Source organism: Hoplias malabaricus, chromosome 12, assembly GCF_029633855.1.
Source record: "Hoplias malabaricus isolate fHopMal1 chromosome 12, fHopMal1.hap1, whole genome shotgun sequence".
Taxonomy (NCBI): domain Eukaryota; kingdom Metazoa; phylum Chordata; class Actinopteri; order Characiformes; family Erythrinidae; genus Hoplias; species Hoplias malabaricus.
The window spans coordinates 29,450,670-29,470,623 of record NC_089811.1 but is presented as its reverse complement, the minus strand read 5'-3'; the positions used below and the strand labels follow the sequence as shown (position 1 = coordinate 29,470,623).

The 19,954-nt window shown below is 38.5% G+C and overlaps 1 protein-coding gene across 4 annotated transcripts in view; it reads left to right on the top strand.

Annotated features, from left to right (window-relative positions):
- The window catches only part of myo1b (myosin IB), a 65,845-nt gene extending 53,910 nt beyond the window's left edge, over positions 1-11,935 (top strand). The window contains exons 18-32 of one of the 4 annotated variants that reach the window (XM_066686098.1): positions 414-614; positions 1,185-1,278; positions 3,075-3,224; positions 3,315-3,383; positions 3,502-3,588; positions 3,866-3,952; positions 4,665-4,751; positions 6,056-6,142; positions 7,785-7,859; positions 8,007-8,141; positions 8,235-8,341; positions 8,456-8,588; positions 8,864-9,016; positions 9,214-9,344; positions 9,430-11,935. In XM_066686098.1, coding sequence (XP_066542195.1) covers positions 414-614; positions 1,185-1,278; positions 3,075-3,224; positions 3,315-3,383; positions 3,502-3,588; positions 3,866-3,952; positions 4,665-4,751; positions 6,056-6,142; positions 7,785-7,859; positions 8,007-8,141; positions 8,235-8,341; positions 8,456-8,588; positions 8,864-9,016; positions 9,214-9,344; positions 9,430-9,559 — 1,726 coding nt within the window. In that variant the 3' untranslated portion in view covers positions 9,560-11,935. The remainder of the gene's footprint in view (positions 1-413; positions 615-1,184; positions 1,279-3,074; positions 3,225-3,314; positions 3,384-3,501; positions 3,589-3,865; positions 3,953-4,664; positions 4,752-6,055; positions 6,143-7,784; positions 7,860-8,006; positions 8,142-8,234; positions 8,342-8,455; positions 8,589-8,863; positions 9,017-9,213; positions 9,345-9,429) is intronic. The other 3 variants (XM_066686099.1, XM_066686100.1, XM_066686101.1) reach the window with 3 other exon arrangements.
- Positions 11,936-19,954: the final 8,019 nt, after the last annotated feature.

Sequence of the window (19,954 nt, the reverse complement as noted above, 5' to 3'; positions counted from 1 at the left end):
CACTGCACAGAACACCATTCCATTCAACACTCAGTCAGTACACACACTGGGTAAAAGAGGCGGCCAAATGCACACGGCATTCTCTCAACCAAGATTGACAATCTATCTAGAGGACTGCATCAGGCACTAGGTAGCTCACTCAGGATTGAGTGCCCATGCAGATATTCATTCACATACACACTCATTCACTCACACCAGGAGTAACTTAACCTCTATGTTTTGGGAATTTGGGAGGAAACCAGACACACCCTGGAGGAAACCCACGCAGACACAGGGAGAACATGGAAACTCCACCCAGATGGGACTTGAACCCAAGATCCCAGTGCTGAGAGGCGAACATGCTAATCACCAAGCCACTGTGCTCTCAACACTCTTATTTTTTTTTTTTTTGTCTTATATTTGTGCATTCCCAGATGTATCAAGCCCAATGACAAGAAGGCAGCCCAAGTCTTCACAGATTCGCTGGTGTGCCACCAGGTACGCTACCTGGGGCTGATGGAGAATGTGCGTGTGAGGCGAGCAGGTTATGCCTTCCGTCAGGCATATGAGCCCTGCCTGGAGCGCTACAAGATGCTCTGCAAGCAGACCTGGCCCCACTGGAAGGGTCCTGCAAGGTTAGACTACAAAATTTGTACCCTGTAATTCAAATGTATTCTATGTTAGTTCCAAATCCACCACCACTCATGTCACCTGAATTCAATACATAAACACTAACAATACTGACTGGTTTTGAGTATGACGTATTAAAATTATTATTCCCAAACTTGGAACCTCAGCATGCCTTGTCTTGTTCAAGTAAAGCTCCCTCGGTATCCTGCAGGTTGACAGTTTTGTCATGTCTGGCTTTATTATGCTGCTTATCTAGGGCAACTATTTGACAGACCCTATCCATAGGCTAGGCTATTAGCACTCAGCTGTATCCTGTAACAAACATGTTAGGACAGAATCTACCCACATGCACTATGTCGCCACTGGATAGTGATTCATACTTAGCAGAAGAATAACTTTCTGAATCATATCACTTTTTGGAATCAGTTAAGAGCTGTGCTAGCGTCTGGGGCAGAGATTGATTGCTATCTTTTATTCCACTGCTGCTTTTTTTTTTTAAATATATATAATTATTCTAAACCCTTACTATTCTAAATCTTTCTGAGCTACTAACATTTTGTTTTGTGTAAATGCAGGGAAGGTGTGGAGGTTCTCTTGAAGGACTTGGAGGTTCCAAAAGATGAGTTTGCTTATGGACGCTCCAAAATATTTATCAGGAATCCCAGAACTGTGAGTAGTATTTTACTACATATAGTAATACCTCAAAAGAAATGTGATTTGTTGTATTTATAAGCTAAAATGGAGTTATATATATATATATGTATATATATATATATAAATGAAGTTTATAACTGCTGCACTGCCGTGACGTTGGCTGCATATAGTTCCATAATTTATAAGGCTAGATAAGACATTGTGAAAGACTAGGAACATACACTAAATGGATATATTTATTGGGATACTTTACACATACAGAAGATTTTATGCCAGCCTGTTCTAAATCCATAGTCATTAATATGGAATTGTTACCCCATTTGTTGCTGTAACAGCTTCCAGCTCACAGTCTCCTTTTCAATTCATCCCAAATGCTTTTGATGTGGTGGAGGTCTGGGCTGTGTGTGGATCAGTCAAGTTCTTCTACTCCAAACTCAAACATGCTTTCATGGACCTTGCTTATGCAGAGGGGCAGAGTCCTTCTAGAACAGAAACATACCTTTCCCAAAATGTGCCCACAAATTTGGAAGCATACAGTCCAAAATGTCTTAGCATACTGAAGCATTAACATTTCCCTTCACTAAAACAAAGGAGCCAATGCCAACCCCTGAAAAACAACCCGATATCATTATACCTCCTCCACCAAACTTCACAGCTGGCACACTGCAATATAGCAGGTTACGTTCTCTCTCCTGGCATTTGCCAAAATCAGACCTGTCCGTTAGACAACCAGATAAAGAAGTGGATTTCTACTGCTCTGGATACCGGTGGCAGTGTACTTGACAAGACTCCATCTGGTGCTTGGTGATATAAGGTTTGCATGCAGCCCATGCCACAAACCTGTGGCCACCAGACTGAATGAAACACCTGAATTCAGTAATTAGTAGATGTGTCCCAATGCTTTAGTCCATAAGGTGCTGTTATGCTAAGGCAATACAGACTAATGTAAAATCCTGCAAGAGATTTTTTTTTTAAATTTCCAACAGGATCTTGCACTCCTCTGAGCTATACTAATATAATTATCAACCCCTTGGCCTCCAAAAAAGGGGGGAAAAACAAGGAGTCAAACATATGGTTTCACTTATACATTCCTCTGTTTGTCTGTTAACATGGGAAAGCAGATTGTAACTAAGGAGCTCTTTAAGAGAGACGGAGTTCCCTTTTTACATGGACTTGCTCTCTTGGAGCTTTAACATCATGGATGGCTAAAAATGCCTTTGGTGTTTCATCTTATCCACGCACATTCCACCTCTGCAATCTCCATCTCCAGCTGTCCAATCAATGCTCTATCAGCGTGGGATCTTATTCTGGCTCCCTTGACTCTCACTGGAGTCCTGGTCCTGGCCCCCAGCTCGGGCTCTGTCTGAGAACACAGTTTTATTTAGCCATCTTCTAGACTTGGTTGCTAGGGGTAGGGCAGACTTGGCAGCTATTGTCAGTATTGGGCCAATCATGGAGGACGTTGGTTCCAGTTTGGCCAGATTTATGTTTGTTGTTAGTCTTGGCTGTTGTCACCATCAATATCCTTCAGCACATATGGTATAAAAAGCATATAATTATGGTGTCACAGAACATTTTCTTGTCTTGTCTAGGATCCGATTATTTAATAAATGATGAATCATTCTCATTGTATCTGTTATTGAGCACAGTAGTTTTTACCATTGAGAAATAATTTTAGATGCAAGTAAAACCTGTAAATGTTCATGGTCATTCCTCTTAAATGTGATTGATTACAGAGCATAAACAAGGCAGTAGTGATATTTTATTGTTTTTTGTTGTCATCTGTGGTTCATACTTTTGGTTCCTCTCAGCTCTTTTTCCTGGAGGAGAGAAGAAAGCAGTGTCTGGAGGACTTGGCCACACTCATCCAGAAGATCTACCGTGGCTGGAAGTGCCGTACTCATTTCCTGTTGTTGAAGAAGAGCCAGGTGGTGGTGGCTGCCTGGTACCGGAGATATGCTGTAAGCTCAGCTTCTTCTCAAATTTAGATTTTCTTTGAGGTTGCTCTATATGCTTTAACTTCTATGAAATTTGTTTATTTTTGACTGCAGCAACAAAAGAAGTACCAGAAAATCAAGAGCTCCTCCATCGTGGTTCAGTCTTTCATCAGAGGATGGAAGGTAAGACTGCATTGGAACAGCACTCTTCCCAACAAGCTTCCCTTATATGTGAGCACTGTCTCCAGCAAATATGTCATAGCTTAATTTCCTTCTTTATTGTGTTCTGTTCTTTCCTTAGGCCCGAAAGATCCTGCGTGAGCTGAAATATCAGAAGAGATGCAAAGAGGCAGTGACCACTATTGCAGCCTACTGGCATGGAACACAGGTACTGTTTCTTCTTGTCTCCCAAATGCAGTGTAATTAATCGCCATGGAAAACAAACTCGTAGTACCATTTTAGGTCGGAGTGTAACTTTCCAGCTCATGGTGACCTTACTAGGCTGACTTTTGCCAAAGCTACACACAGTTGGCTTAGAAAACACTGCCAGGGTTATTGCATCTTTTTCAGCTTGATTCTGTGCTGCTGTTACTTTCATACTTTCCTTTCTATGCTTTCTTCTCCTGTGTTTGCCATTGCCTGAACTCCTCGGCTAACTTCTGCAGGCTCGCTGGGAACTGCAGCGTCTAAAGGAGGAGGCTCGGAATAAACGCGCTGTGACAGTAATTTGGGCAGCCTGGCAGGGGACTAAGGTATTTAACCAACCTGCCATGTCTCCCTCGAGCTAGTCTGCCCCTCTGTTTTCTCAGCACTCATCCACTGAACACTGTTGTCCAGTCATCACTAACTTCCCGTAGTTGGATATCACTAATTTTGTTCTGCTTGTTATTAGGTAGCATTTCAGAGAGGATTCTGGGATCATAATAAAAAGTCTTGTGTGTTTGTGTTCATTTTCTTCTGTGAAGTTATTTCCACCTTTAGGTTTGGCTGCTCATCTGACTTGTTGGCTGATGAGAAAAGATAATGCCAACTGACTCTGTCCATGTTTAGTTCTTTCATTTTATTTCTTGTAAGATTTGAAAATGCTCTTTCATCTTAGCAATTTGAGACACTAGCATCTGAGCCCTGCCATTGCTGTTTCCAGATGATCATAAAATGTGACTGTCTAAACTTTATAACGCAAGGACCACCATAGCTCAGCTTTAAGGTTCAGTGACCCTTTAAGTTGCATTCAGGCCCTCACATGGTCTTGATGCTATGTATATAATAAGATAAAGAAGCAATTATAAGAGCTTGTACACCATATTGCCTGCCCTGGCACTTTGCATGAAAAATCCTTTTGAGCTGTCTTCTTAAATCATCACTCTAAACAATCAATCAATCATGTCTGACCTGTGCATCTAACTTCTGGTTTAATGCTTCTTTACTTCTTCTCTGCAATGCACTAATTATCCTCTAAACAAGGCTCGAAGAGAACTGCGGCGGTTAAAGCATGAGGCGCTGAGTAAACGCGCAGTGTCCGTCATATGGGCCGGCTGGCAAGGAACCAAGGTATTCACCGCATGTGTGACCAGCCTCTATGACTTCCTTTAACCTTTACAGCTCATCATACACCAGAGGTTATGAGGACATGACTCTCACAGTATTTGCTATATTATAGCATAGTATAGCATATATATATATAGCTATACTGCTATACGTGCTGAGATACAGTATAGAAGCATAGCATGAACATGACCTGCACATCCATATTACCTCGGATGACATTTTAGAACTGAGGTAGCTCACAGTGGTGAGTTTGTGATGATGGTGGGGGCAGGGAAGGCTCTAGTCCCTTAAGCCTCTTTGCTCTGACCGCAGTGGATTAAAGCTCATCCAGACGAGCTCCCAGGCGGTGGGCCGATTCCCACGCAGCAATTTGGCACCAGTGTGGGCACCTCTACCTGATCAAAGTTGTCCGTTTTGCCAGTGTACTGAGTGAAGGCCATAAAATCAGGTGTTTGAGAATCTAGATGATTAAAGAAATGTAGCATATGTAAGAATCATTCATGTCCATACCAGACCAGACTCATTCCTCTGACTGCATGATTTGCTTGCGTTGTCTTGCTTTTTAGGTGGCCTTGCTTTTACCTGCTTAGTGCCTTCTTGAATTTTAAGTGGTTAATTTCACTGTGCGTGGGTGCATGTATGCATATTTGCAGCTAAAACCTCTACAAGTAAATTATTTTTTGCCTAATTTACTTCAGTCTACTGAAAATGAATTGCAAAGCATTTTAGTATTTGTGTGCTCTACTGCTGCATGATATGAACTAAATGCTATATTGCAATAACTCTGTTTTTTATTGCAATTATGTTGCAAGTTTTGCAAAATATTAAAAAACAGACGTAAACCCCATAATACTGTTTGATAGGGCTAAAGTAATCAGATCACAATTTTATTTGATCACATTGATTCTGATAGGTTTCTGGGGGGAGAATGAAAAAGGGCATGAAACCGAACACATTATAAAATGTTGTGGGGGTTGGTTTGCATATTCCAGCCTTTTACAAAATTAGTACCGTAAAGGCAGTATTACATTAAGGATTAACATGTGATGTTTTGTGCAGCATTAGTGTGCTCTAAACAAGGCAAATGCAGTCAAACCTAGCAGCAGTCCAAGGAATTTATTTATTTTTTTGTCTGTCACCTGGCAGGATTGGTAATGGGAAACGCAGTCAGCTTGGTGTGACGTGTGCTCACCTGTTTGCTCTTGCTCTAGGCTGGTGATGTGCCTCCTCTTCGTACTGCTTGACTTTGTTTTCAATAGCTCCACTCTCTTCTGCATTCCTTGCCCCTCTCCCTCCCTGTCTCACAGGCACGCAGAGAACTAAAACAGCTGAAGGAGGAAGCCAGGCGTAAGCACGCCGTCGCCGTCATTTGGGCCTACTGGTTGGGACTCAAGGTACCTGCCATCTAGCACATTGGCCCTGTCCCATACTGAGCTTCATTGTTGAAGTGCAAGAACAAAGAAAAAATCCACTTACACAAATACTAACAGTCAGCCTCAAGGTGTCATGGTCAGGTATAGCTAGTCACAGGCCCAAGGCATGTTCAGTAGAGGAGTCTTCAGAGAGCTGATATATTATTCATCAGTTAAAAGGAAGGTTTAATAATTACCAAAGTATAGCTGATAATTATAATCAACATATTTTTGAGCATTTTTTTAGCGTGCACATGTGCTGACGTGTGTAATCATTATTGCTAAACCATTAACAATGCTGTCCCCACACCAGATTTGAGGATATATTTCTTGTCAATATTAATACATTTGCTCCTATCACATTCATCTATTGCAAAATAGATGATAAGAATTCATTCATTCATTCATTTTCTTTTCCGCTTCTCCATTTCAGGGTCGCGGTGATGATAAGAATGCCTGCTAAAAATATAAAAATGGACATTTATATAATCATTTACAGGAGTGTCATGTCATGGCTGTAAACAATTTTCAAAATATTGAGTTTAATATGGACATTAGTTTGGAGGTTAAAAAAATGATTAGCCAAAAACAAGCTTTTATTTTTTCATTATCAGCTCAGAAACTCTATCTCTGCACATCAGTATTTTATTTTACACAGGTCTAAGCCTCAGGGTTGGCACACATTAGTGTTTTGAAGCAGAGACAAGGTTTTAGATTTGTGCTATGAGAGTGGGCGATCAGCCACGCTCTATAAAACAAAATCAAATCTACTTTCATAATCCAGGGCTTTAGATAAGCTACCTTGGGGTAATTGAAAGGCAGATACTTTTCCTCCCTCTGCATTCCCAAAGACTAGTTTCTCTGCTGAAAGTCGAAAAACTACGACCTTTACTGACACCACAGAGGCTGCCTGGATGTCTACCTGTCTGTCGATCCATCTTCCTGTTTTCCTGCTTTTATTGTCTTTATATTTTTGTTACACACTGCCAGTATGAGCATGCTAATAACTAACTCTGTGCATCTTGCTTTTTTGGCATTAATTTGTTGTTTCTGAGTACGTCTGACTGCTGTTTTGTTGTTATTTATGTGATAACCTTTTGCTTTAGCAGCTCGTTCAGTCTTTCAGGTGGAGATGTTTTACTGAAAGAAGACTGTGTCTTCTATCAGTCTTTTTTGTGTTCATGTTTTTGTCCTACTGATTGTTATACCATGATATCGCTTCCCTTAAAGTTTCCTCATGATAAAGTGTCTTTATATTTCATAGAATATGAACTTCTAAAGAAGGGTGTATTTTCCTGAAAGGATCATAACATATATTTGACTAAAGTAACACTCTAACATTTTTCAGCATAATTTTTTCATCTGCTGAAGTCTGTAGTTTATGAAAAATTGCTATGAACAATAACTTTTTCTAATATAAGAACTCTCATTTAAAACAAAGATCAGCAGGTATTTGCTGAAATACAGTAATAAAAGATGAGCAGGGGCTGAAATACAGGAAGATTCAAGCAAATCGTCATGAACAACTTTTTCATTGGTCAGGTGGTCATAATATTATGATGCTTTCAGGAAAAAGGTTCAAAATTGTCATGGCTACAAGTAACAACTGATTCTTCTTTCTCAGGTCCGTAGGGAATACAGGAAATTTTTCAGAGCAAATGCTGGAAAGAAGATCTATGCTTTCACCATCCAGAGGATTGTAAGAACAATTTATAAAACCAAAAAATGACCCGTTAACCAAGTTTAAATTTTACATCTGAGTAAATTTTAATTTTAGGGATACAGGGTTTTGTTTTGAGGTCTCTCATACAGTGTTGCTGTTATGTTGCTGTTATATTTTTAATAGATGCAGAAATACTTCTTAGGCTTGAAGAACTCAATGCCTTCCATGTCACCAATCGATAAGAGCTGGCCGGCAAGGCCTTACATGTTCCTGGAAGGCACACATCAAGAGCTCAGGAGGATCTTCCATTTATGGAGGGTCAGTTGTTTTCTAGATATTTAATAAATCAACTGCCCACCAAAACCTTGGTCTAACTGTTTACAATTGTTACTCACTGTATTCTACAATCAGTGCAAGAAATACAGAAGCCAGTTCACAGAGGAGAAGAAGGCCATCTATGAAGAGAAACTGGAAGCAAGTGAAATCTTCAAAGACAAGAAAGCCCTGTACCCCTGCAGGTATAATACATTTAACCCACATTTTTTCTAGAACTGTGATGGAGGGTTAAATAAGTGAGCTACGTATATTTATTCAGAAACTGGGCTACAAGGTGAATCTTCTTTGCTCCACAGTGTGGGTCAGCCATTCAAAGGAGATTATCTGGAGATTAACAAAAACCCTAAGTACCAGAAGCTGAACAGTGTGATTGATGAAAAGGTTCTTCTGGCTGATGTGGTTAATAAAATCAACAGGGCCAATGGCAAGGTGAGCACAGCAAAGAAATTTGATGGTAACATGTTATTGTAGGTTTTCATTCATAATTTTACACTTCATAACTTCTACACGAGCCTTTCATGGCAACTTATATAAACAACCATAGACTTCTGTAAAGGCTTCTCTGTTGTCGTGATGCTTTTTAGCATAACTTAATCTGCCTTTATAGTACAAATGCTTGTAGGAATAAATGTTACTAAATTGATATATATATATTTTTTTATTCAAGTTATGCATGAAAATATGTATTGCTGGTTTTATTTTAGGGAGCTTCCAGAATCTTCCTCCTCACTAAGAAACACTTTGTTCTGGCTGATCAGAAGACGGGTCAAGTAAAGGCTAGTGTACCACTGCCTGATCTCAGCAGTGTATCTGTCAGCACTCAGAGTGATGGTTTCTTTGCTCTCAAACTCAAAGAGGCAAGTCCCTGACTAATTATTTTGTCTAACTGTGTCACAATGTTATTTGGTTTCATTTCTGAAACGTAAGTAAGCAATAAGCAGATGAGCATGCATTGTGTAGCTTTGCTGACATTCAGAATAGGAATGCATTTCAAAGCCTCCTTTGAACATGAGCAGTCCTTGTCTGACTTAGTAATGTAAACCTCTCTCTGTAGGGAACTCCATCAGCAGCCAAAGGCGACTTCTTGCTGAGCAGTGATCGATTAATAGAGATTATCACCAAACTACATCGCTCAGGAACCGCCTCAGCTGAAAGGGAACCGATCAATGTAGACATCTCAGATGAGTAGGTGTCCGTCATCCAGTTTTGGAATTGTGTGTGTGTGTGTGTGTGTGTTCCTATGCTTATTTTAAAACTTTCTTTCTTGCAGATTCCTTGTACAGTTTAAACAGGACCAAGTGTGTGTTAAATTCATCCAGGCAGGGCCCAAGAATGGCAACAGTGTTTCCTGCAAGCGTAAAAATAACAGGCTCCTGGAGGTGTCTGTTCCTTCGCCGTAGTGACCAGTCATCTTCAGTGTGCCATTTATGAGACTCTTCATCGGAAATCTTAACTTCATTCCAGCCTCCCAGTGACTGTGCAATTACAATATTCTTGCCTTTGTCATTTCTCTTTGCTGTAGTCAGAATCATTGCATTAATGGGACTCCAAAATACTACATACATAACAGTATTTTGGTACCTAAAGAAGACCCAAAGTTTTGGAGGATATAAATACTACACTTTCCTCCCTGTCTTTGGTAGCATTAGTATTCTAGTTTAATCAAGACATTTATAGTCATGGTTGTGATTATGATTACACAGATGTTAGACACTGGCAGGAGTTTGATTTGGTTAATCTTTTGGCAGGCACTGTGCTCTCGTACTGCAGAAGAGTTGAATCCAATCTGTACAAGCTTATAGGCATCATTTTTTGGTGGGGGATTCTTAGTAGGTGAGATGTACAATGGCAGGAGAATTTTTATGTTCAGCTTCTGGGTTAGTGCTGAAAAGCTAGAAAATACGATTGCACTTTTTTTCCACAAGGGCCAGAGTAAGTCATTATGTCTTACTTTATTTTCATGTCATTTCTCCATTTTGTGATTCTGAAGTAGAACAATGTTTCAGCTTAATCAAAACAAGCTCGCCAATGTTTGTCAAATTATGTGTAGTTTCATACCAGCTTTTCCTTCTGTTAGAGATTTATTAATTATGCTTTATCTTTATTATTTACAATGCAAACCAAATGGCATGTTATCTCTGCAGCATCAAGGAAAATGCCAAAAATACAAGATTGAGTCTTTATTTAGGGGAAAAATAAATTAAGCAATTTAAAAGCACATATATACAGTGGACATCTTTTGTACATCGGCATTAGTGTAACATGCTCTGTATCTGCCACACACACAAAAGCAGTATGGAATTATGTTGTATTTCATGTCTCAAAGGGCTCAGGATTTTCATATTAATGTTAATGGACCAGGTATGGACACAGGAAGTTACACCATCCATGGTGTGCACCTTCTACACCAGGTTTACTGATATTCTCTAACCCTAAGCCTAACACTGCCAAAGAAAAGAAATCTCCACTAAAAGTTCCTTTAGCTAAAGAAACAACAAGAGATCCCCTTGTGTGAAGGAGACTGAAAAGTTTTCCCACAAACAACAGCAGAATGGGAATATTCCATCGTGCACAATTACTCTAACATAACCGCGTGTATATAAGCCAAGCCATAGAACATGTGTGGACTCTTTGTGAGGTTCACTGTAGGAGCTGATGCGTATTTACAGTTTTGAGGCAATAGAGATCAACAGGCTTTCTCACTGTTTGTTTGAGCTGTATTTTACTTTTAGCTGGTACGTGCTAAAAGGACGTAAAATGTTTTCCTGAAGCTTTTGTAGATACATTTGAAGTGCAAAGCATTGTTTATTCAATATTCAGTACAGTACCTGCAGCATTACTACTATCTCCATTTCTGTAGTCTTTTGCACACATGGCCAAACACCCAGAGGAATATCTTTTACTTAAGCTTTTTATCACTGATATGGAAAGTGAGTGTTTCGCTTTGAAACATATTTAACACTAATTAATCTCTGTTTTAGTAAACTTTTTGCAATACTGAATTTGTTCACAAAAACGTCAGTGCCAGAGATTCCTGAAACCACCGCCCCTGGGAGAACATTTGAACATGGTCCTTTGCTTCAGGTGTTTTACACTTTTCAAATTTTAAAGTTTTTTTTTTTTTGGGGGGGGGGGGGATTCCACATAAGTAGTAGTTAAATTCAGATATAAGGGATATTGTTCCCTGCTATGAGCCTTGTGCAGAATTGCTTACTTTTCTTGCTCCTTGATTTTTGTACAGTTTCAGTCTTCAATGCAGTAAACTATGCTTAATACTTAACTTTTTTTTTGTCAGTTGTTTAAGAGTAAAGAACTGTAGAATGCATTTGTGTGCCTAAATGTAACTTTGTTTAATGACAGAGAACATAGATGTGTTTCAGTAAATATAATTGTAACAAATTGCAATTAAACTTTCTTCATTTTTAAATTAAAGCAGGAAATAAATATCTTTGGCAAATCTGTGGCCTTTGTACTGTTGTTCAGTGTAGTCTTGTGTTATCAGTATTGGTGATTGATTCACATGCAGTGCTGGGCCCAATGTATAGCTCACAGGTAATTTTCTTTTGTCTGCTATAAAATGTAACTTTTTTTTCCTTCTTTTTCCTTTTCTTCTTCCCTCAATGACAAGGGGCCACCTTTTAGTTCCCTCAACAATAAGACAGTTCTGTAAATAATCCATTTTGTAAATGAGATTTGAATCTGAATTTTCTTTTTGAAGGATTTCCACTTAATGTTAACGTTCTAGGACAGACCCATTAAACTGGTCTACAATCTTTACATATGAAGGTTCTTTAAACAGGATCTTATTCACACACTTTTTCAGATATGATTCATTGAGGAATAAAAAAAAAAAAGGTCTTCGATTCCATTGCTCCTTTCTTCAAGTGAGGAAACATTAGAACATTAACCTTAAGTTTCTATTTCTGGAATATTTTTAGTAACAAACACAGTGAGATTAAATAGAATTTTACAATAATATATATAAATATAGTTTTTTTTTTTGTTTTTTTTTTTTTTTTAAGTTCACCTTTGTTTATCCCTGGACTTGCACTTTGGATCCAAAAACACAAAAGGGAAAACATTAGAAAGTTTCTAGACTATGTGAAAGACCTACCTGGTTGTTATTAAATATAAAAACTGTGGGTACATTGCACTTCTTACAATCTCTGATTATCCTTAAGATCAAGGAGAACAACGGGTAGAAATAGGACCTTGTCTATGAGCATCTTGGACCAGATGTTTTCCATCACATCTGGATAGTTGTCCCGGATTAAATTCCGCGGCTTGAGGAGGCTGCTGGTGGCAGGTCCCTGAGGAGCAGGCCTTGACAGATTGTGCATGCTGGATTTAAAAATAGCTCCCAATTACAGCAATGCCCTCACTAAGTTCCCACCATCCTGCAGTCTGGGAACAGAGGAGAGGCCAGAGCTCTGAAAGGAGGAGGGACACAGCTAGACACACCCAGTCGGACAGCAGGCTAAATCCAGCTCTCAATCATACAGCTGCTACCAAAGCCAACTACCACATACAGCTCTGCAGTGGTTTATACGACCCGAACAAGTGGCATGTTTTGTTCATTTTAAAATTAAGTTAGCAAACCTGTGGGAGCACACTTAAATATTACATTTTAATGCATGTTTAGTTGGGTTTTGTTTATTTATTTGACACATTGGCAGGGGGAAATAATACATAAAACCTGAAATGTACCATAACATTTTTAGAATGTGCACAAAATTACAAATCAACAGGAGTTGTGCCTTATAATGTGCTTTGTGCTTTTATAAAAGATGGATATTATCAAAACATTCCCAAAACTACTGCGTACAGAAAGGAACATAGTCCTATGATTCAGACCTCAGAGTATAATAAAGTATATGATATGATAATGCCTCGCACACAGAAGCATTTTAACCCCCATTTGATTTGTCTTTTCTGTTTCCACATAAGTGCGACTATTATTATCAACCTGTGGGTGATTTACAACAGAAGGTCAAAGATGTCCACTCGCCGCTCCTGATTTCGGAAGTGAAAGGAGGTGATCCTCTGGCGCCATCTAGTGAGTATTACGGCGTGTATTTTAAAAGAAATATACAGCTGCTTCAGCCGGAGCGAACACGGCGGTTCAAGACCGCGGGGGGGGGAATGTGTAGCGCCGCTGAGTGGAGCCAGCGAAATATTATAAGATGTGGAAAACGATTTAATAATGTTCGAGAACGATAAGCTGTGGCAGTTAATAAGACGAGAGAACGATAATTTTTTCAAGATATTAAATATGCGTTTACTATGCCTTTGTCTTACGCCTTATTGGGCTTTAAATGGATATTTATATTTGGATATACATGCGGTGTAAGTAAACATTTGTATTAAAGAAAAGTGAAACACAGATGAACTACATTAAGCCTGTTACCTAAAGAACCACAGTCAGTGCTTTACCAAGCTAATTTACAGTAAGCAACCGACAAAATTCACAAGCGAGACTCCGTCATTTTCAGCGCTGGAACTCTTGGGGAAACTGAGGGGAATCCCACCGAAAACTAACATGAGTCACACCGAGTCACACGAGTCCACACCCACTTCCTCTAATGCACGGAAACACGCTTATTTCTCATTTCATTCCCCCAAATCATTATTAATTCATATTTAAAGAGTGTTATATGATCAGTATTTTGATGGTCAAAAGTATCTGAACTCTTCATTCAACACATTTTTTTTAAATCAGGGTTTTCTGAGATTTATTTTTCCCCTGGTGGTGTAAAAATATGTTTTTGACTGTTACTTTGGGAAAGTTTAGACTTAGGGTTGCCAAACATTCTGGAATTTAAATAAGGAACAGGGCCCCTACATGATGTGATTATCTGATGTTATTTTTATGTGTTGCTTTGTGTTGAGTCTAAAAGTCAGATTGTCATCAAAGACGTGTTGAGGCAGAATGAAATAATCTAGTTTCTCCAAGACACAGTGCTAAAATATTTTATATCTAAAAGCTATGTTTCAACCCAGTTCTTCGTCAGTGCCCCTGCAAAACAACCCCCTGTGACTCCATTGGCTGCAGGATTAATGATGGACAGCTAATTCTGACTGTTGATTGGCTGAAGACCAATAAGTCTTCGTAATAAGTGCATTCTTAGGAGAGCACGAGTGTCAAAATACAAGATGATACCATATTTACTGGACTGTTGGCAACAGACTTATAAGCCAATTCTTGTCATTGAGCATATTGGGACATTAAACTTGTGCAGCCACTGTAGATCACCCCATTGCATGCTATGGAGGTTATATTCATTCGTTTGTTCATTTATTCGTTCATTCATTCCATCTGTAAGCATTTCATCCTGGTCAGTGTAATGGTAGGTCCAGAGAAGACCTGTAATCATTGGACACAAGGCAGGAATAGACCCTGTCCAGTCCATCATGAGATTATATACACAATAAGAAAACAGGTAGTGTAAAAAGCTTTTATTTGTGTTGTTGCAGTAGCAGCCAGGGGACTGAGACAGGCTCAAGACTTATGTGAAAAACACAGAACTATGGGGAGCCAGCAAATGGTCCTGAAATGGGTGCTATTCTCTGATGGTTTCAGTCCTTGTTTTGATCTCAGTTCTGCGGAATAAACAGATTTGTGTACTTTATAATGTATAATTTCTGGACTATTGGGTCATTCTCCGCACTTAACATGAAATAAAACTTTACGTTAAGCTTTGTACAAATTTTATAGCATCATATCATTTTTTCTATTGTTTTATTTTTCCCAATATGTACAACTCAGCAAATACAATGGGGCTGTTCACATAAATCTACAGGAAAACATTATTTAAAGGCTAAGCACCACTTAATGGACCTCCATGAATATTTCACATTATTTAAGTTACTGACATATATAAGTATGAATTAAAATGAAAATAGCAGCTTAATTTGCTTTAAAACTGACAATTTTATTAAATTAACGGAAAAACGCGAGCTCGCTACGGAAATTCTTGAACGCAACCGTGACGTCACTGGTGGACAACAGCTCAACAACGCCGCGGTAAAACACCGTTATGACAGTATCTAGCTAGCTAAATAACCAACATTATTCATGACAATAGCTTAGCAATAAGCTAAACTCAAATTTAGAGGTACCGTTATTCTTGTAAATGTGATCGAAGTCGAACTCCGAATTCATCCGACACCATAAACCTCTGTAATGCAGCTACGTAGCCGAGTATAATCTGAGCCACCGAGTTTAGCAAGTCAAGCTAACGTTAACTAACACCAACTAAAACAGGCGAAGTAAGTGTCCTTACCCTGTTTACCTCCATGTTACAGAGGCTCTTGAACACCTTTCGTTGGTTTCCTTACATGTCCATATTGTTGGAAAAGCGCCAGTGAAATGAGCTACAGATAACGGAGTGAGCGGATGGTCCTTTCAATGTGCCCGTTTAAAGTTGACAAATTTAGTCAATTTTCTGGATATTTTGGGATCTTTGGGCCATTTGTGCACAGATATCCCACTGTACGTTGAATTATTGCAGCCAAAAAACAACACACCTACACTATCTGCTAGCTCCCCAGGGGTACTGGAAACAAGTCTAATGTGTTTAAGAAGCCCCAGTGTCTGTAAATGAATTAAAAAACGAACTGTCTCAGTCAGGTATGCAAGTGAGTTTCTGTGGTAATTCAAATAGTGAATAAAAACTTACAGACAAGTTGAACTTCAGCCATGTTCAAACAGTCTTTATTTTCCCTCAAACACACTTTTCACCGTTAAAAGGCTCTTGGTTTCTGAATGTAAACAACCAGAAAACTGCATTTACCCACAATCTTGGACATCTGTAACTATCTACATTATAGTCTGCCCAGAATTCAATTCACTCTGTGCTTTTGAAATCTGAAGTTCATCCTCAGCTTTTGAGTGAAGGCCAACTCTTTATGGACTCTGGGAAGAATCTGCTAATTGAGAAACTACTTACCATGAACATAAAACAGTTTAAGGAGCTTGTGACCACTAAATAAGGTCTTTTTACAGAGGTTAGTTCACTAAGTTACAGCATCAAAGCTATGCAAATTACCACAGTGAGCTTTCTTCTGTTTTTGAAGGCACTGTAGACATGATGCTTACCTGGATCTGCAGAGTCAAGGGAGCAGGCCTTGGTGACTCCTAATGCACATTCCTTGGCTACTTGAGAAAGACTTGGGTTGTCAGGCAGTGCTAGATCTCACTGTCTACTGTCTGCAGTTGGTGCAGATGGTGTATGGAGAAATGCCTGAATCTAATCAGGTCACAAGTTAAAAATTGGGCTCAGGTGACATGTTCACTACCTTTGAATTCACTTGAATACACCAAAACATAAGAAATTACATCAAGTATATAAAATGGTTTCAAATAAATGAGCAAGAACTGTTCCCACCTTGCACCCAGTGATTTTGAGTAGGCTCCAGACCCACCGTGACCTTGAATTGTATTAAAGGTTACATAAAATGAATGAATGAAAATATTAACTCATCCATTTAAATAATTGTTTCAATCATTTCTATGGCCACAGGTGTAATAAAATCCAAGCACCTAGGCATGCAGACCGCATCTACATATATTTCGAAAAAATGGGTCGCTCTCAGGAGCTCAGTGAATTCCAGTGTGGTACTGTGATAGGCCTTGTTCCACCTGTGCTACAAGTCCAGTCTCAAAATATCCCTGCTACTAAATATTCCACATTCAACTGTCAGTGGTATTATAACAAATTGAAAATAATTGGGATCAACAGCAACTCAGCCACAAAGTGGTAGGCCACGTAAAATTACAGAGTGGGTTCAGTGGATGCTGAAACAAAGAGTGCGCAAAGGTTGTAGAGTCATTGGCTACAGACCTTCAAATGTCATGTGGCCTTCAGATTAGCTCAAGAACAGTGTGTAGGGAGCTCCAGTGTTCTCTGTAGTGATGAATCACCCTTCTCCATCTGGCAATCTGACAGAAGAGTCTGGGTTTGGTGGTAGCCAGGAGAACACTACTTGTCTGACTGCATTGTGGTGATGGTTTGTTTTTCAGGAGTTGGGCTTGGCCTTGTGAATTTCCTTGTTATGAATTATTGTCTTTAATCGCCTATGTTTCAGCTTCAGCTAATGGACAGATAAACACATTCTATAGGAGAATTCTGTAGTACATAAAAAAAAGATTAAACTTTCTGAAGGTAATTAGATTAATCTAATTACATGTTGGGTGGCACGGTGGCACGGTGGCGCAGCAGGTAGTGTCGCAGTCACACAGCTCCAGGGACCAGGAGGTGGGTTCATGTTGTGGGTTCAACTCCAGGTGATTGTGAGGAGTTTGGTGTGTTTTCCCTGGTTCTGCATGGGTTTCCTCCAGGTGCTCCAGTTTCCTCCCATGGATGTGCAACCAAAGTGAAGCAAACTGAGGACATAACTTCTTCACGTGGTATGGAAAATGTTGTACTTCTCTCCTGCTCACATATTATTTTGGAAATGAAGTACTTTTACTCAAATTGAATACTTGTCCTTTTCTTGAATTTATTTAAAGTATGTGTTAAAAATGTCAAAGGCTTTGGAAATGTTCCCTATTTTAGCACGGTTCCCTTATTTTCACACAGTTGCCATTTATCTGCCAATGAAAGCAGAAATGTAATTACTGATAGAAAGAGGCTAAGCTGGGCTCTATGTGAATCTCTAATGGACTGGCACATCTTATCCTGTATGTAATTACAATTTGATTTTTGAATTTGATATATATATATATATATAATATAAGTGTTCAGTTTTATTTATAGAGAGCTTTTTACAAACTTGTGATTTCACAAGACAGATCATAAGATCAGGATCAGAACATTTATTTAAAAGGTATCTGGTCTATAAATAATTTCTCTTTGTTCAGGTGTCAAAATAAAATAAAATAAAATTAATCGAAATAAGTGATATATACAAACTAAAAATAATGTGAAACTAACAAAAAAGCTGAAATTTAGGATTTTAAACAACCAAGTATTGGAGTACTGAGGCAGACACAGGAAATGTGAAATACCTAGTTGTAAGAATGATTAGATGTAGATTTAAATTTTACATATATTACAAAATTTTCATGTTGCGTATTGCAGTTGTGCCGTGACAACACTAGAGAAAACTAGGCAGAGTCACTTATAAAGTATACATTTGGTATGGAATCATAGTCAGTATTGTATAAAATACAATAAATCATATTATCTCAATAAAACAAATTAACTCAGAATTATCATAACAATAATATAATAATTATTACATTTTTCAAGACTACTACTACTTCTTTCAGTTGCTCCTGTCAGGGGTCGTCACAGCAGATAAGCTGCGATTCGCATCATCGATCTGACACAGTTTTTATGCCAGATGCCCTTCCTGATGCAACCCTCCCTATGCATCCGGTTTGGGGACTGCATTTTTCAAGATAATACACAGAACAAAAACAAAACAACAAAGCAGTATAAAGAAGACAAATGCAGGACAAGTAGTAGTGAGACCCAGTCAGTACAGCAGAACTGTTCAGAGCAGCAGCTCTTCAGTGTAAATCAAGTCACTGGAAAGTTGTAAGCTTAACACTGCATTGTCCTATATCACCTACACCTATGGCCATCAACAGAGCCGCTAAATCATCAAGATGTGCTCATCACCAACATGATATGCATAAATCCAGTTATTAAGATAAAAAGTACTTAATATTAGGTACTTATTTTAGGTTACCATTTTTTACAGTAAATGTATTATTCTTGTTTTCAATCAGAAGGGTTACAGTGGTGTATTAAAGCATGAATGCTGACACTTCACTCAGAAACAATATGTTGAGCTTTCACAAAGAAGACAATTGTCTGTAAATGAGGCAGACACTGATTAAATGACACATTTTATTTGATTTGCTGAGTAACCTTGCTATGATTCAGACCCACCCATAAAGCAGGGAATTCATTTGTTATTATTTGATGGAAAGAGGAAGGAAGCTACCATTTGTAAGAAGGGGGTTGCTGTATAGACTTTGTGCATATTTATGTTTAAATGTTTCCACTGTGGGTCTGGCTCATGATTCTAACTTTTACTGATGGTACATCTGCATAACAGATTTGAATTGATTTGAATGTTGTTCTCTTGTAGGGTCTGAGTCTGATGAAGAAGCTGACTGAGCACCAAGCCTGGACATGACATTTTAAAATATATAGCCACTTAAACCTGCAGAATGTTTTACTATAAATATTTTTGTCTCTAGTGCCCGCTCACTTTTTTTCTTTTCTTACCCTCACCACATCCTGTATTGAGATCTAGATGAAGGTTATTTTAATGTAAACTTGTGTAGGCATTTTCCAAACCATATTAAGCTTGGAACTAGAACAGGGGTCGGAAACCCGCGACTCCAGAGCCACATGCGGCTCTTTGATCCCTCTGATGCGGCTCAGCTTTTGAAAATAATTACTGAGTATTTAATTAAAATGTATTTTATTTTGGTTCATTCATTTTCAAAATGTAATTGTATGAAGATTATGGCGATCTTGTAACATCTAAAATATTTTAATATTTAAAATATTTTGTCGCTCTTAATACACGTCACAACTTCCAACGTGCGCCCCCCCTCCCCCCACTAATTCATTAGTGTGAATTATTAATTTGTATATTTTGTTATAACCTTTATTTTTTACATATATATATATATAAAAAATATTAGTTTATCTTGGACCCCTTAAAATCTTTAAATAAATATATAAAACTGTGATTATATTTAAATGTTCAGTTTTTGCTAGTATAATTTTTTAATAAGATTTATTAAATTTTTTTTCCCCATTGAAAGAATG